General features: G+C 37.9%; 1 protein-coding gene across 5 annotated transcripts in view; it reads right to left on the reverse strand.

Moving 5' to 3' along the window:
• Window positions 1–18,706, reverse strand: part of KCNQ1 (potassium voltage-gated channel subfamily Q member 1) — a 331,796-nt gene that overhangs the window by 218,719 nt on the left and 94,371 nt on the right. For 3 of the 5 annotated variants that reach the window (XM_088058080.1, XM_088058079.1, XM_088058082.1), the window contains exons 10-13: window positions 18,238–18,379; window positions 16,915–16,941; window positions 14,522–14,587; window positions 12,110–12,230 (exon numbers count right to left, since the gene is read on the reverse strand). In XM_088058080.1, coding sequence (XP_087914206.1) covers window positions 12,110–12,230; window positions 14,522–14,587; window positions 16,915–16,941; window positions 18,238–18,379 — 356 coding nt within the window. The remainder of the gene's footprint in view (window positions 1–12,109; window positions 12,231–14,521; window positions 14,588–16,914; window positions 16,942–18,237; window positions 18,380–18,706) is intronic. The other 2 variants (XM_088058081.1, XM_005522331.3) reach the window with 2 other exon arrangements.

Consider the following 18,706-nt stretch of genomic DNA (forward strand, 5'->3'; position numbering starts at 1 on the left):
TTAAGTATGAAACTAGAGTTACACAGTTCTTGAAACTACGACAAAACAAAATGTAGGGTAGGGATGATAGAAAGCAATTTGGAAAACAGCACTGCACAGTTCCAAAGTGATAGGATCTTAAATCACTGTCAGCTTTATTAACAACATGGTGGGGGGGGGGGGGAAGAGAAATAAAGAAAACAGCTTTTTCCATCTCAAAAGTTGTTTTCTTTATGCGGTCTCTTTGTTCACAGAATGATTTGCATTGAAGGGATTTTAAAGGTCATCTGGCTCCAAACCCCTTGCCATGTGCAGGGACACCTTTCACTGAACTGGGTTGCTCAGATCCCCATCCAGCCTGGCCTTGAATGCTCCCAGGGATGAGGCATCCACTTCTCTGGGCAACCTGTGTCAGTGCCTCACCACCCTCACAATAAATACAGTAAAGAACTATTCCCTAAAATCTGATCTAAACCTTCCAGTTTGAAGCCATTTCCTTGTGTCCTGTGAGTATATATCCTTGTAAAATCCTCTCTCCATCTTGCCTGCAGGCTCCCTTCAGGTACTGGAAGGCTGCAATTAGGTCACCCTGAAGCCTTTTCCTTTCCAGGGTGAATAATCCAAATTCTTTCAGCTTTTCCTCACAGGAGAGGTGCTCCATCCCTCTAATCACCTTGGTAGCCCTTTAGGTGAGTTAGGAAAGGAATTCAATGAAGTCAAATAGCAGGACTATGAGCTGAACTAGATGGCCAGGCACCCAGTGTGCTGGCAGCTCTGAACACAGAAGCCTGAGTTCAACATGTGAAACAAACTGTACTTCCAAGGGAAAATTCCCAAAGGACCTCAACGGTCCATGTGGGTACACAGACACACATATACAGGATAAATATTCACTTTTCAAATTATTTGGCTGGAAACCTAGGAGCTAAGAAATGGCAAAGTTAATTTTCTGGGAGTTACTACTTCTGAACGTACAGCCACATAGTTCCTAGAGGAGAACCAAGGTGTCTAGAATGCAGCATCACAAATTTAATACCAGAAAAAGAAGAAGCCACCAAGCCAGCTGTAATGATTTGAGTCTGAAACACACCAATTTGCCAACAGAATTTAAATTAGAATCACATTCCAAACACTAACACATCCAGTGGTATCACCAAGATCAGCTGACTCTCCTCCCATATCTTCAGCTCATTTCCTCTTTCTGTCACTGCTGATATGGCTATTCCTGTTCACTGAAGCTTACATCCTTCAATTAATCTCTTTCCTCCTCTCTCATTCTCCTACAACCCATCTGCTTCTCCACAGCATCCCCAAGACTTCTCCCCTTCATCTCCAACCCTCCCCAAACCCAACTCATTCCAGCCTTTCAGTGAGCTGACCAAAGAGAGCACAGACGGGACAAGGGTAACCCACGAACTAAGGTACAGCTTTCAGACCAATTTTGTTTTCCTACTACCCAAAACTCTCTCCACCATTTTTTCCAGTCTCCTTTCTAGACCTGTCACTACTGCCACATGCACTTTGAATGTTTTCTCCACCAAAGTGTGACTCTGTAGAGCTACCAGTCTCCTTCCTCTACTGCATGTTTTATATGTTCTGCAGTCTACACAAATGCCTTGCCTAATCAGGTAGGAACTGGACTCAAAACCTGCAGTTCAGATGTGAATATTCTCAGACTTCAGACCCTTGGCTTGTTGCCTCTCATCCCTTCCTCTTTTTTTTTTTTTTTTTTTTTTTTTTGTTGGTTTGGTTTGGTTTGGTTTGGTTTTTTTGTTTTGTTTTGTTTTTGTTGTTATCTTTAGATCTGACACAGGGACACCTTGTATGCATTAAAAAAGTTATTAACAAATGAGAGACTCCTGCTATTCATTTTTTTTTAATAATATGTTCTTCTCTCAGTTGATCTGCAGGCTATACTGACTACAGCTGCATTAGGTATGATTTATATTGGACTGTTTTTGTGAGAAGTTCATACCTTTAAGCTCTGCTTCCCTCAGAAAAAAATGTTCCTAGTTGTACCAAGTCTCAGATGTACTACTGGTGGAAATACTGCAAAGTCTATAGTATACATTATTTGTCAGTTCATAACTCACAGCAAAAGTCTGAAAGCTTTCAAACTTTCAGACAAAAAGACAGAAACAATTAAGAGCTCTAATAATCTGATCCTGCTGTTTGCAGTCATTTAAAATTACTCATGTGTTTCAATATGGAAGTGATTTAACATAATTTAGCAAATCTGAAACCTACATTAAGATGTAATAATGATGAATGGATGAGACCCAGAACATACAGAAAACCTCAGAATCCTGCAGAGTAAAGCAAGTACCCCAGAAAACCTGGCAGGTGCCCCAGTGTGGGTGGTCTTAAAAAAAACCCCAAAACTAAGAAAATAACCACTCCAAAACTCCCCACAAAATTCAAAATTAGCATCTGAAATTTTTACATAGGCAGAACTGGCTTAGGTTTCTAAAATAAAAAGCAGATGTACTGAAAACACTTTCTAAATTCACTGAAGACTAAATACTATGGTTGCATCCCCCCATTATTTACTATCCCAGCAGCCAATTTAGGACTCAAACACAGCTATTTCTGGTCTACTACCTTCCGGTTCTTGGCATAGGCTCCATACACAGCAACCACATTGCAAATCCTCCAGGACAAAGCACAGTGCAAATCCTTACCTTTCCTTCCAAATAAAGACATTCCTCATATAGCCTAAAATTTTTGGAGTTCTAAGAAATTAAAATTCAAGAATAATGAGTCGCATGTAAACTTTTTAGTGTTTTTATCACAGTCAGAACACAGATGCAGTTTTGTAACATCTGTTTAATTAGGCACCTGACTTCCTGTTCCTGCTGCATTACCCATTTATTTTATGGGATGGGTAATAACAAGAACCATTAAATGTTGCCCAGTTTTAAAAATAGCAAAGAGTATAGTGTGGAAAGAGAAAATAAATACTTTTTCTTTTACACTGTAGTGAGGAATGTTGTGATATTTTGGGGTTCTATCTTCAAATAAAAATGAGGAACTATTTTTTAAATACTTTACAGTTCTATAATAAAAACATATCCTTTAAAAAAATAAAATTTCTGGTTCAAAATTTGTTTGCTTTTATTAAAAAAAAAAATCGAATTACATACCTACTGGTATTTTCAGCCCTGGTATAACTTTGGTATCTATGAGCTGTTCTCGAGTTGTAGACAGTGCCTAAATAGGTATTGATTAAAAAAAAAAATATACAAAGGCTCAACTGCTTTTTCAATTAATAGCTGCACTACATGGGAAAGAAAGATCAAGTTTTGAGGATAGTTCAAGTACGTTTCACTGCCTACTTGTGTTAAAGGTTTCAGCAAAGTGAACTGGCTGTCAGACATAGACAAACAAGTAATTTCAAGTAATGCAAGATCTAGCTTTCTGTTCACTGCTCTTCATATTTGTTCTGTAATGACCACAGAACATTTCTGGCATCACCTGGTGTTTTCCAATCATACACAGTCTGGATCATGGAATTGGCCTCCTTGAAAGTGCCATCCCTCGAAAAAATACTGCACCTACAAAATACATCCTCACAACCTCTTGTTAACCATGGCTCATGTAATGAATGTTAAGTTTCTGCTGTGCTCTGCTCACTTCACCAGCTCGCTGCAGGACACTGTCATGCTAAACATTCTCTGCCTCTGTTTTCAAGGCTGCAATGTTTAGGGGCCCAAAATTCCTGAAAGATGAGTCCCTGGGAGCCACACTACTCAGGCAAATCCCCTTTTCAGGAGAAGTCACATTTCTGTACCAATGACACTTGGCTGCACAGGAGATGGGGCTTGGCTGTTGGGCAGGCCCTGATCAAAAGGACACGAGGACAGACCACCACCAGCAGTTACCACTTTTTGATCCATTTCCCTTTTGACATTATACTCTGCATTTTACATGGGAAGAAAAAAGGGAAAAAATGAACACAAACACATCAGTTTTCCTTGGGAAAGACAGACACAAAGGAGTAACCGGACATAGCAATAACAAGTTGCTGTGTTTATTTTTATCCCAAAAAGCACTCAATAACCACAGAACTGAGTGGGATACAGGAACCAGAGAAAAACACAGACTTAGCTTTAGTTTGCTAACAGGCTGACAACTAGTGTAAGATATTTAAGGTATTCTGTCTGCAAGACAGTGAAAATACTTTAGCTTTTCCCAGCTGAACTTCCTGCTGGAAGTAAAACAAAACATACAGTCCTACACATGGGGATGACAAAGTCCTCGAGACCCTGAATGAAATCACAACTATATTCAGTCCTTGCAGTCACACAAAAACAAATTTCAATTCAGAGTTCCATGATCTCCTATGAGCTTTCTATCCAGAGCAAGTGCCAAGGCCTTGCATATTACACTTCATACATATAGCATCCAGGATGATGGAGAGAGCTCCCCACTTTACAGCTCTGCTATGGATTTGGCAAATGTTTAAACCAAAAACCTTCCACTGCAGTAAGCTTTGCTACACCAGTAGGGTGTTAATCACACTTGGCCATGTTTTTAACTTTGGAAAAAAATCATCAGTAGTGATCAGAAAGAGCAGCTGCAGAAGAAAGTGTTTAATGTGTCAATGTTGTAATTGAATTTCCAGAGAAGTACAGCAAGAAGAAAATGCTACATTTAGTCTGAATTGGGTACTGATCATACTGCGAGCAGCATTTGCTTATTAAACAAACCTGCAACAATTTCTTGGTAAAATACTGTGAATGAAGTTAATAAGAAAAATGTATTGATAATACATTCAAGCAATTTTCAAGCCACTTTTACCAACAGAATGTATATCATGCAATTTCCTGTAAAATTACAGTATTATGCCAGGTAAACGAACCCATTTACACCTCTTGGAATTGTTTCCCTGTGTATTAACACTTTACAGAAAGGTATTTTCCTTTAGCATTGCTGTTCTGGTGCATATTCAGCAATATTTAAACCAGCTGTTGATGTCCATTTTTCCAACCAATGTGCTTTACGACAAAAGATGCTCTAACAAGACCTTATTAAAATTAGTGATCCAAGTATTAAAGCACAAAGGTCACCAGTGCTATTGGTTTTAAGGACCACGCCTGGACTTGATAGCTGAGCCTGGAATCGATGATTAGGTCAAAAGTACATCAGATGAACTATTTCCTTGTTAGGCAGTGTCAGTTTCCAGCTCTGCCCCAAGCAGAGACACAGATATCTGTGACTACACTCACATCCACAGCCATGGTTTCACTAAAGAATTTTTTTTTTTTTTTTACACATACTAACTTTTTGACCAATATCAGAATAAAAATTTCACTAAAAATGTTCATTTACTAGTTTGTATCTGCACATGGAATAATTCTCAGTGGTCAACTATGTCTCTTGGCTGGCACATACCGACCTTGACACAACCTTGTACTCACACCAGGTTTTCCTGTTGGAAAGCTGTGATGTTGAATCCAGATTTAGCACAGTATATACAGCACCTGTGGGCATAATGCTGCCCACAGATTTTGGAGTATTCCAATCTAAATGCTACTTACAAACACTAAATTTTGCAACTTCATAACTTTGTTACCGCATTAGTAAAAAACTTACTTTTTGCTAATTTATAAAACGTTAAACATAAAACTCCCAATGAATGTGCACACATTATAAATTAATCAGGTTTATAACTTTTTCTGGTATATCCAACATATCTAAACAAAAAGTAAAGCCATTCTCCATCCTCATAACAGAAAAACTTTATTCCTGTCTTGAATTTTAATTCTGGAATTAACTGGAGATGATGATAAAAAATTAACTTTTTTTGATATTAGATAAAAGTGGTATATTTTTATTGTCTCTCCTATCCTATAAAAATTAAAAAAAATGTAGTTATCATTCTGCATGATACCCAAAGTAAACAATGCTTAAAGTTAATAAGTGGGGAATTGCTTGTTGTTTTTACAGCATAGGAGCCCTGTACTTCTGAATCACTAAGCAGCTGGAGTCTGGTTTAATTACTCAACATCAATCAAGATGTAAACCAGCACTTGGAGACCAAGGAATGTAATGTTCATCTGCAGCACAAAAGAAATAGCTAAGCTATCTTAGCTTCTGCCTAGACGGTTTGTACACTAGAAAAAGTCAACACATTACTTTTATACCATGTCAGTAACATAAAATAGCCAAACAGTAATTTTGCACTGCACTTGAATGAATCAGTGACAATTTGCAGCAAAGGAGAAAAGACCATGAGAGTCTTTTTCATGCAGGTTTGCAACCTCTAACACAGAAGGTATTTGTCCAGTACTGACTTCTGGCAAATAGCAGCACCAGTGTATGACAGCACTCCCATCTCCAATAAAAAATAGATAAAAAGTTAACATAATAAAAAAAGGAGACAAGAAACTGAAAACTTTGGGCTCCTGCCTGAATTTTTTTCATCTTATTAATTCTTTGATACGTGTCTTTTATGTGATTATGCTCATATAAATAGCACAGCACAGTAATTCTGCAGCTTGACTGAGTGCTACAGCCTTTTACAGGATCAAAGGGAATCTGATTATCCCTTCTGGTCTTCAGAGCTATAGACATAAACTGCACACTCTATCTAATCTATGAAAAAAGCAACCACCCACCACAGTACGCAAGAACTTCTCCCTAAAGATAAAAGAAGCAAGTAACCACAAGGGACAGATGTTCGCCACACCACACATTGCAGTGTCAGAAGCTGCTCAGTTGCTGCAGTGTCAAGGGCGAAATAAGACACCATGAAGAACTGCCCAAGCCTTCAGCACATCTCGGGTTAGTCCACATATAAAAATAAATACTGTAAATAATTGCCTGTATTACAAAGACACAGACAATCAACTTTAGTCAACTCTGCTGCTGACATCGGATGCAGGACACGGGAACAGTTTGTGTGCTGGGATCCCCCCTATTCAATATCATACAAACACAGAACAGGCCCCAGCTCAAAGGGCTGCCAGGTGAGGCAAAGGATGGCCAAATAAATACATCCAGATGCAACAGCACCTGCTAATGCTAATGCCACATTTGTCTCAGTGCAGCAGTAGCTATGGTACTTTCCAGGTGCAGGGAAGAGTTTATAGGGATTTTTAATCTGGGCAGCTGCACACAGAAATGCACCATGTCCAGACTATTAGCTCGCTGCTACAGTGAGTGTGCCGTAGCTATTTTGGCAGTGCCCCTAGCTAGTAACTCATAAGCCAGAAATAAAATTCTTATAAGCCATGACAAACATACTAAAATATCCATCTGCCTTTCAACATGTAAGAGAGAAGTTTGCTGATGTCCTGCTCTGCTACAGCCACCCAGCTCTTGAGCTGCAGGCAAGCTCTGCAGCCCCCTATGTCTGGGGCTAACAGCAAACTAATAATTTCTCACATCAGAGATTCTTTGAGTCCTCTCTGATGACTATACTGCCTTGGTCACTGCTCACATAAGGGGTCATCCGTTTTTAGGACTGAACTGCCACAGCTTTTTGCTCTCCCATACAAGCAGCAGCAAGAAATCAGAATGGGATGATGACACTGAAATCATTAGAGCAACTTGATTTACAATGATTCCGGAATCTTTGGCTGAAAAAAGGAACTTACCTGACTTCTTGTTAAAGCAGATTTAAGGACACTTCATATCCTCAAGTGTCTCCCAGCAGCCAAATAGATAAAACTATCAGATTCCTGATACATCCAGAGTTCTAGGGTCAATTTCTATGGTCAAGTTTATTGTAAATTTGTAACAAGAAATACAGGATTTAATAATGCTATTCCATACCAAAGGAAATAACTGAGGGAAACAATCCTCCCCTTTTCAGTAAACTATTAAATCAGCAGATTGTAAGCAGAATTCCTAAGGGAGCTTGAGGACACACTGGAACATACAGAATGGAAAAGGATGCTGCCCAGTGTCCAGTAAACAAGCACTGAAGCCTTTCCTGTTGCAAGTCAAGTAAATGACTGAAATAATGGCACATGACAGTAACCAGCGATGAGTGAACATTAAGCTCTGGTCTTAACTCAAGGATGTTCTTACATAGCTGCTATCACTGCTGTTCTTCCAACATGCCCTGTCATTAATGATAAAATGGACCCCATGGAAGTCATGGTTTAAATGTTGTTAACAGCATTCCAGCGGGAATTTTGTGACAGCAGAAGTCAGGTCTTCCATCTGGCCCGTTTGAGAGCGAAACTGAAATATTTGCTCAGGCCTCAGAGGGTCATTTTGGTATAGAAGAAGAAGATAAAAGCAGGAATCTCTTACAATATGACCTCGCAAATCAAAGCAAATAGGGATTCCACTCACTGATAATCCCAAAGAAAAGAGAGAGCTATAAGACAAATACAACACTGTTTGTTCTAGGCAATGTGGTTGTATCTCTTGCCAACAACCTATATACTGGTAATTAAAATATAGAAGACTTCATAAAAATAGAAAAGAGAAGAGAAGGAAAACATTAACTCCAACAAAAGCCAGTGGTAACTCCAGCACCATGGACATTGCATTCAGTGTTTTCCAGCACACTTTATCTCAAATATTTGAAAGCAATCAAAAGCATCCATTTCAATCATTCAGAAACCTCGATCTGTTATCATGTCTTCTCAATCTGGAAATTATTAAAAAGCCCTAAATCTGTTTGCTTAATCATTACATCTATTACACTGTTTAACAAGGAAGGGTTTATTTTTAAAATGTCATGACATAGAATGCTTTCAGGATGGAAATACACTTAACAACAAAAATTAATTACTTTTTGTTTTTAATGTAAAGCTTTCCTTTAAGTGTAAGCCCCCTGTATGAAATCTAAGATCAAACCAATATGTCACTGCAGGAAAATAATTATTATATATGTAAATAGACAAACCCAATGCTTAACTAATTAAATGCATTTTCATCATCCCAATTATGAGGTCCATGAAACATCTGGGGAAGAATCATTGAAAAACCAAGAATTATTGTTATTTTGATACAGACAATAACAGGATCACAAATACGGCATTTTAGCTAATGCTTACACCCAGAAATGCATGCAGTAGCTAATGCTACAACTAATGCTTCCACACTAATGCTGAAGTTAAGCAATTATACAAATAGGACAAGAGCCTTATGGTGACTGAGGACCAGCTACAAGTAGCACCGATTTTCCACTGCTTTAAAATGCAAATAAACCAAAAGAGCCAACACAGTGAAGCAGAACAGGAGACAATCAGGAAACACACTGGGAGAAATAAACCAGTGAGAAATCCAGAGAAGGGTGGTATTGCTGCAGTCCAGTTTTCTATTTCACATTTACAACACAACAGACCACAAGAAACATTAAACTGAAGGGCCAAGCTCTATCACAAACAACACACTGTGTACTGCATTTTTAAAACTGTTACAGATCATTTTATAGGTAGTCCTGTCTGAATATCCGGCCTCAATGTCCTTTAATTATTATTTTTGTTTTCTCAAAGGGGTAGTGATAGTAGTTAACTGATAGAGTAATCTTAATGAAAGATTTTCCATTAGCAATTCCATAAAAGTTTATTTCAAGACAGATTTAAAATCGAGTCGGACATATGTCCTGCAAAAAAATACCCAACACCTGCATTTGTTTTTTGACACAGAACCAGTCCTATTAAACTCAGTGAGAATACACATCTACGTTTACCAAAAGAGAACAATTTTTGCATGAACAAGCAGGGCTCTAAAATTTAATTTAAGGGGGACTTTAGGCCTAGAAGCCTTAAGCCCTTTATCATAAGGGTTGAAAGTTGGCATTTACTTTCTAGGACAAGTGAGGGGAAAAAACTCAGCCTCATCGGCTTTTAAACCACAAGGATGCCAAGTGTTTGCTTTTCAGTACCACAGCAGGTGCCCCACTCTTCTGACAAATTTGTGGCACCTGTCGAAAGGGAATATTTGCCATACTGTCAACCAAAAGTCACTTTCTAGTTGAGTGTCTCAAATTAACTACATAAAATTTACTCACGTACTCATGACTTTCAAAAATTAATGTCTATTCTGGAGTCACTTTTCTGTGATTAATGGATAAGTTAATTCACATGTAGCAATAAATATGTAATTGGCCAGGAAATAGTTCTATGAATCCCAAATCCATGCATCCTCAGATCAAGTGTTTTACATCATGCTTCCAATTCTGAAAATGTCTTTGTGTTTCTGTTTCTCTGATAGAGTATTGCTTTCAAGACCTGAAACTAGATATATTCACACATAATTTGACTTGTCTGTACTATAGCTGGTGCTATAGTTTTGTTGAGTACTTGGGTTTGTATTTAAAAACACAGGATTTTCACTAACTTTTTGACTAACCCTCATATCTGGTGCTGATCTGGCACTGTTTAAGGTCTTATAATTAGCTGCAAACAAAGTAAATGCACTTCCAAGCAAACAGTTCTCAGAATCTACATTTGGGCACCTATATTTCAAAGAGACATTTAAATTAATATTTTATCCAGTTATACATTTCATACAATTTCTTCAGTTGTGAATCTAATCCAAAAATCTTAAAAGAACCAATGAATTCTATTTTCTTCCACCCCAGCAGAGACTCAGTTCAAGCTGTGGGATACACATTTTGTACTGTCCTACTCATGATTTAGAACAATCCAGGGAAATTTCAATGGAGGTTACAACCAAAAATTAGGAGAGTAAAAGAGAACTATATAAGCTACTGAAAGCCTAGGGTGTTCATTTGGTGAGGTTCTTCATCTGAAACACACTGCCAATATTCTAAAATTTTCCACAAGTAATTAATAGAAAAAAAAAAATCTCAGCTGCTATACAGGTTGGAGTTAAAGATGATGGAGTGCCTTATTATCTGAAATGTGTCACTAATAAATAACTAAATAGTTCCCAAACCCAGAGAGGATAATGGCAACTCTTAGCACCTAAGTGTATATAAAAAAAGAAAAAAGCCTGCAACGTTGAGGCAAAATAAAGTTTTAAACAAGCTACACAGAGAAAACATCTAGATCTGGTTTTCTTGCTCCACTGTTCTTGTCAAAGGCTTGAGAAAATTTATTACTTCCTCCTGCTGCTTGTACCACTGAGAAATCTTCCAGAATACAAGTCTCTTAAATTCCCTGGCTACAAACAGACGTACACTTGGGTGAATCAGATGAAAATGCAAATACCTCTGTTTGGGGACAGGGAAGGCTTCACCAAAACATTTCTTTTTCTTTAATAAATGCCCTTCCAAAATGGCTCTAAAAAGAATGTTTGTGCTTCTCTGTTAATTATAATATATATGGGAAGAAGGCTTGGAAATTGGTAGCAAGCATTTCTGCATGTTTTGTACATCAGAAATACAATTATGCCACGAATTTTCATCTGTGGTTTCACTGCAGAAATCCTCATATTTCTAGAGGGGAAAAAATGGTTTAATTCCTCTGCTAGACAATATACTGCCACACGTCTAGTATGGCAAACAATAAACATTTTTCAGGATTTTGAATTAAATGCCAGAAGATTTATTTTTAAAGGCATGAGAACAAAACTCTGCTGCAACTCTCTTTTTATTTTAGAATAATCTGAGAACCTGAAGATACCATTTTAGCATAAAAGACAAGTGGAAAATCTTCTTCCTAAAGGGAAAATGCCACCATACCACCACCCCACCCCACCACCTACAGGCCTATTTCAGATCTTTTTTTTCTATATAAAACAAAACAATAATCATGATGATCAAACCGATCTTCCAATGCAGAACATAGTTTGACTATTAGATAAAGTGCTGCTGAAATGGAGAGACTTGTATTTCATACAAGTAGTATTTATAATCTGCACTTTACAGCTATTCCACTGGAAAATGTTGGAGGGAGCAAGATAACCTTCAACAGGCAAGTACTCCCACAGATTGTCTCCACATAAAAATCCTGAGGCTGTCAGCCACCAGCTGCCCAGAGACATTAGCTAAAAACTAAAGCCTTGTGTCACAGCCAAGTGAACTTGTCTTTAGGTCAGCATGAAGATTTACTGGCACTTAGAACAGGATACACCAACGTCAAGGTGAAAAGTGTCTGACGCAAATATCTGAGATATTTGAGCCCTATCAGCTCCTCCCACCTGAACTGCCTTCTCTTGTCCAAGTCAGCCACTGCACAGTTCAACAGCCTGGACTTACTGTGAGATGTGAGTTATTGGGGTCAGCAGTGTCTCACCCTCCAGGTCAAGCTCATCGGCAAAGCTGCTGGTCCTGATGAAGGGTCCTGTGTTCACATCTAGAAATGCTGGGCTCTTTTTTACTGTGGAAAAAACATGCAGATAGTAGTTCAAGCAACAGCATTTGGCTGCCACTCATTTGGACCTCTGAAATACCGTACATGTTAAAAGAATACTGAAAAGAAAAGTTGCTACAAAAATTGCACATAGCACAGAGTTCACAAAAAGAAAAATTTTAACTCTTCCTCTGCCCAAAGCATTTAAACTTCCGGTGAAGATTAAAACTAATATTTTATTCCTTTTTTTGTTGTTGTTGTTGTTATTCATACTCCTGATACACTAGAGTGTTCAAAATCCATATGGCAGAGGGCTTCATGCATTATTTAGAGAAAATTTGCTGGTTCCCTCTCACGTTAAGGCACTCGGCCACCTCATCTTGAGGCTCAGAATCAGGACAGGTGGCAAGATCTCCAGTTCATCACAGATGAGGTTCTTACTGGGGAGGTTGATTCACAAAATTTCAGATATTGAAAGTTTTACTGGAAGTTACTTGCAGATCATCAGTTTTACATAGCCAAGAAATCAGGGAGAGTGTTACAGTTTTCATTTTTAAACTCAGGCTCTGAAATTCTGTCACATACTAACATTAAGAACACCAAGTGCTTTTTCCAGCTTGGCCCTACCATTTGTTAGAGAAGCCACAACATTTGTATATAAATAAAACCACTGGTGTGGTTCACATGACTGTAAACAAATTTACAGAAAACAAAACTTGGTAATATTCCATATAAATCACAGGTAATTGTGACAAGTCCACAGAAACCTTTGTCTGTCCAAGTGGCTGGAATAGCCAATAAAACAATTATAATGTAGTAATTTATGAAAACTCTATCAAATAAAATATTTTATAATATATCAGTAAATAATGTCCTGCCAAAAAGCCATACAAAACCTAAAGGAATACAACAGAAATAGATAACTTAAATGTAGCTGATGTTTTCTGGGAATAGAAGTGAGAATATCAGGAAAAAATTATTTTATTTTAATGCAACCACTTTACTCAGGTAATTGGGTATTGTCATATGGCAGAAATGGTTTTGAATTTAAAAAAATAAAAAAACAGAAGAGAAAGTATTATTGAATCATTAAGAACATGGCTGTCCAAAACTACAAAAGGAAAGTCTTTGTACTCCAGAAGTTATAACAGGAAAGGATGACCTCTGAAATCAAAGTTTAAAATAAACAAACAAACAAACAAATAAGAGAACTGCTAGGAGATACATTTATTACAAGCAGAAACCACTTGTAGCACTTTAAAATTCTGTACTATGTTTTAGCAAGCATTAATTTCTATTTTTGCTTTTAGTGTCATACTAACATTAGAGTATCATGCTATTTAATCACTTTGCTGTAGCCATCATTCAAAAAAAATGGCTGTGAAACCAGCAAAATAATTCCAGATAGAGATGTGCAGTGAAATGTCTTTTAGATAGACTTCTTTGGGCTTTCACTGAAATAATTTTCACTGTTTTAATTTCTACAAGACATAAATGAAACTTTCACAGTTTCTAGCAAATAAGGACTCACAAATGTTTTTGTTTTCCTGATGGCAAGTGATAAAAACTGCTGAACCTGCAGCCATGTAAAGGGTTTGCTGAACACTCACTAGACTGTGCTCATGAGAGACACAGCACACTCCATGCACAAGTGGATCTGCAGGAACAGACATCCTTGGATCACTCACACCTATTGCTTTTCAGTTTCATGGGAGGGGAAAGAAGGACTGGCACAATGCAAAAAGAACCAGAAGTCAAGACTGAGCCTCAGACTATTTGAAAGAATTCTTGTGTGAGTACACAGACAGCAGGAGCTGATTAGTATGAGGCAAATGTATCTCCTTCCCCCTGTTTTAAAAATTTCAAAGATCATCATAACTAAGAAAAGAGCATGGCCTTAATGAGAGTTTCTCTGCTTCAAAGTGCCTTGAAACAGGGCTCAAGCAGAACACCAGGGAGCTCAATTTTTACTTATAAAAATAAATTCACAGCCATTAGACTTTGGATAAGTCTTTCTTAGAAAGCAGTGTTAAAAAAATACTAAAAAAAGATACAATTTCTAAATATGAAGGCTAAACAGAAAAACCCCTGACACTTTAGACACTAGTTTTCAAGAGATAACAGTGGGTGAATTTACACATTTCAATTTACAACCTGAACAACCTCCAAACTCAAAATTCTTCTGAAACACCTCTTTTTAGAAACCAGCTTTATAATTTTTTGTGCCATAGTAGACAGCTCCAGACAGAACTAAGATTTAGTAATTAACAAAGGCGATGAAATATGATGGAACAGTGCTTAATTATTATGAGCTTTACCTGGAGAGGAAGGAGCGCTGGAAGACTGCTGGTCTGTGGAAAAGGATGGCCAGGAGCGCTGACAATCTGAGTCAGAGTGAAGATGCACATGAAACAGAGATGGGAGAGGAGAAAAAAAAACCAACAAAAAAGAAAGAAGGTCCAGACAGACAGCTGAGGAGATGCAGACATACCCAAAATTTATTATGTTCTACCTGACACAAAATGAAAAATACTGTGGAAAACAGTGTATGAAACTGTGCAAGAGTGCATTACGTGCTGGCAGAATGTTCAGTTGCCACTATGGAGGAGTCATTGCTTCTCCAAGCCCATTTTTCACGGCAATGCCAACTGCTGCAAGATATTCCTCCCTACAGGCCTGTCTCTGTTTGCCCCTTTCCTCCAGACTTCAGGGCTTCTCAAGTCTTTCTCTTTCCTAACTGTCCAAATTCCCATGGGTCAGACGCCTCTTGCTCTGGTTCACCCTGCTCACAAAGCAGGTCTCAGTGCCAGGTGGACGGGGCAGTTTTGACATCACATTTGAAGCTTCCAAACACATCCCATAAAGAGTTTTTGAAGCTGCCCACTTCAACCATGTAAAACAAGTGCCTGCCTCAAGCTGAATTTCTTGGGGAAATGTTTCAGGCAGGCAAGAGGAATCAATGATGAGAGTCTCAGCAAAAAACAATCTTTACCTTATGTTTAGTTCTTTTGAACATAATATGCTGTTAATAACTACCTCATTAAGAACTGCCTGTGAATTCATACACTTGAACAGGCTGATATTTTTCAGGAATGGTGCCTTATTTTTATGCAATGAGAAAAACTCAAAATAAAACATGTATTGAAGTAAAAAAAAAAAAACATCAGGAAAAAACCCTCGTTTTTCAAGTGTTCTCTCAGTGCTACACACATGTTCCAGCTGGGACAGGGTTATTTTTAGCAGTAGCCAGGATAGGCCATGGCTCCTTTGGTCTTTGCTGAACAGATGATACCAAGAGAAAGAAAGGAGGGAGAAAAAGCTGGAAATCTCTGGTTGCACAAAGATAATGGCAGGGAAGCAAGATGAGAGATCCAAGAGTGTGAAGACTGAAGAATTAAGTGGGCAGCCCAAAAATTTACTGAATGTGAGAAAGCATCACATGGATATGTTATTACAGCCTTTCTGAAGATCAAACTGAAGTTGAATTAGTATCCTTTATCCTTGTACTGCCTAGTTTCTTCCTTTTGTGCTTTTGATTTGGCAGCTCCAGTTTTCTGAGTAGGTAATCTTTTTCACAGTAAGTAAAATAACACTCTGTCTTTGAGCTGCTGTGAGAATAGTGTTAGTCCCACGGTCTACTGAGCTCTGGCTGCCTGGCTGGGACATAGAAACTGAACCTATGAAGGCTGGTAAAGCTTCTCTGATATTTTCCCAAGATGAAGGAATTTCACATAAAACAAGTGATTTGTTTGGTGGATCTCACTGCCCTCCTGATCCTGTTCCACCATGTCCATCCCCAACAGAGATGCGCCTCTTGAAATGATGGAAACTGGAAAAATCAAGGATTGATTGGGGGAGCCAAGGAGCTTCAGTCTGGTTTTGCTGTTCTAACACCTTAATTTCACCTGTGTCTCATGTGGGTTCAGGGGTGAAACTGAAACTTGCCATTTCAGTCAATTTAATCCGAGCCTGAGCATCCTTGCACTCGATCACTGGAAGGAAGCCTCTGTTGTCTGTAGTGGTTTCAGAGCAGAAAACTTACAGGTGGCTCATAGCACTCTCACTAAATCACAGAGGTCTTTTGCCCCGACCTAGCTCTAATCCTACTGTCTTTGGGGAACACTCAATTGGTAAGAAAGTGCCTAAGCAAGCACATTAGAAACACCACAAGTCTACATGGCTGCTTAAGTGATCACAGAATCCAGACAAACAGTAAAATAAATTATTTAATTTATGGGTCCCCATCTGTTCACAAATATCTACAGCACATTTTTACAGGAACAGATGCATGTACTTCAGAATGCACAACACTGGGGGGGTCAAATCTGAAAGTTTTCTCCCGTCCTAATATAGTTATTTAGAAATGAATTCACATCATATCCTTAGATTACAACTGGATGAATTAGATTTTATTTATTAGAAATTATATTTTTCTCTTGGTTGTATATATAAGAGCCATTTTTCTCAAGTATAAAAATCCATTAGAGATCATCTACTTATACAAATGAGTGCTCACGTTTCTCCTTGTAGTGAGACTAGGTGCAGTTGTGATTACAAGTGTGAGAATGTACATTTTATGTCTGTCTAGATCTCCTTGGCTGCAAAAGATTTCTTAGAAATTATATGGCACTAGACACACATGAAAAACACTGCAAACATTATGCTGTCATAAGCTGGCATGCCACAAATATAAGTATTTTCCTCAACTTACCAAGCAATTTTAACATTCCTGTTTGTCCTGTATACTTGTAACAGTTTATAGAGGAGAACACAGATAAAAAAGAAAAGAGATAAGTGTCAGAAGAAATTAGAGAAAAACCTTTTACTGAAAGCTACAGAGCTGATTTTTGAAATGGCAGCAGTAGACTGCCATCAAATAATAATTGCCCTTAATAATCTCAGAAGCTTAGTGGTAAAAGGTGGGACTTTAAGCATTTGTAAGGTTCTGTCATTTGTTTTGAAGAAAGGTCTGTACTAAAGTTTTGAGACACACACTTAGCTCAGTACTTGTCCACCTTTTAGCAGCTATGTCATTTCAACCACCAGATGCAATTTGCAACCATTCCTTAGCAGAGGCCAAGAAAGAGTGGAAAAGCATGGACGATGCAGAAAAACACAACAAAGCACACCAAAATAGCACACAGAAGTCAAGACTGTCTTCTTGAACTAAAATATGCCCAGTGGCAGCCCACGTTGCTGTCTTAGTTTAAAGCCCATTAAATTTATTCCTGTCAGCCAAATTTTTGAAGAGAAAAAACAGAAGTACTTAAGGTATCTATAATAAAAAACACCTTAAAAATTAAACCTTGCTCTTGTTGTCTGAATTTGAACAATAACTTAAAAAATTTCCAATCAAAGTACATTTGTAAAAATGCCACATTGTAAATTCAGAGCTATTTTGGGAGTTCAGTACATCAAAAGCAAATATAAATAAGCTATTAATCATAAGGTGATTCTAATGTCCTCTCTTCTTTTTCCTCATACTGTACCATTTTGTACAGTGACATTTAATACAGATGGATCCACATTTATCTTAAGTACTTCTGCTTTCAAAACTTGATTCTCAGCCTACTGCACTGAGCAGATGGCATGAGCACATGATGGTTTCATGTAACAGACTATGTTTGGTGCAGCCAAGGCACACCATTCCTTTTTGGTTCAGGTACAAGCACAATAATAACACATCCTGGGTAAATTTCACATGGAAAAGCTGACAGCTAATCCCTGTAAATTCAATCAATTGAAGAATTCCAATTGCAAAACGTATGCACCAACCTAAGAGTCACTAGCTCTTCCAACAGGCAGAAATGAGAGATAATTTTATTTGTCTGCAGTGGAGCATCCTCATTAAAGCAGTGGTTAAATCTCACCTACACAAGCCAGCAACCAAAGGCAAAAAAGCAAAGTATTCTCGCTTTAGAATGACAAGAGCTTGTTCTCTCCTTCTTTAATACAGACACTAAAAAGGATCTGTATGCAAATCTAATCATAGAACTCATCACAGTTACTGGCATTTTATAATGGAGCGTCTTACCAGAATTTTCAAATGGTTCAAAACTGAAATCAGGTTTCCTGTCCTCTGCCACGTGATCATAAGTGATATGTGGTATAGCCAACATCCTGTCTGGAGAAGAAGGCCCATTGTCCTTGTCTAACTTAAATTTCTTCTTTTTAACCTAAAAAAGCACACATAAATTAAATTACCCAAACCAAGTCATATGGAGATGTCTCTTCAGTGATGTCTTTAATAATGACACAGTCCCCAATGAGCTATAACCAATTAAGAGTGCCTGAATTACATTTTCATGATCCTACACTGTGTTTCTCATTATGTTGCCCCTCATCCTGCCAAAACTGGCTAATCACTAGATTTCTGCACATTGTCATTTCCAAATCCCTTGCCCACAGTAAAAAAAGAAAATGTGCTGGTTATGCAGCAGCTTATATAAATCAAACTATTCCAGAATATTTTATCATTTTATGGATGCCATAAATCACACCTT

The sequence above is a fragment of the Pseudopodoces humilis genome, chromosome 7 (assembly GCF_049639895.1).
Source record: "Pseudopodoces humilis isolate 2021_Gansu_Grassland_sample_001 chromosome 7, ASM4963989v1, whole genome shotgun sequence".
Classification (NCBI taxonomy): domain Eukaryota; kingdom Metazoa; phylum Chordata; class Aves; order Passeriformes; family Paridae; genus Pseudopodoces; species Pseudopodoces humilis.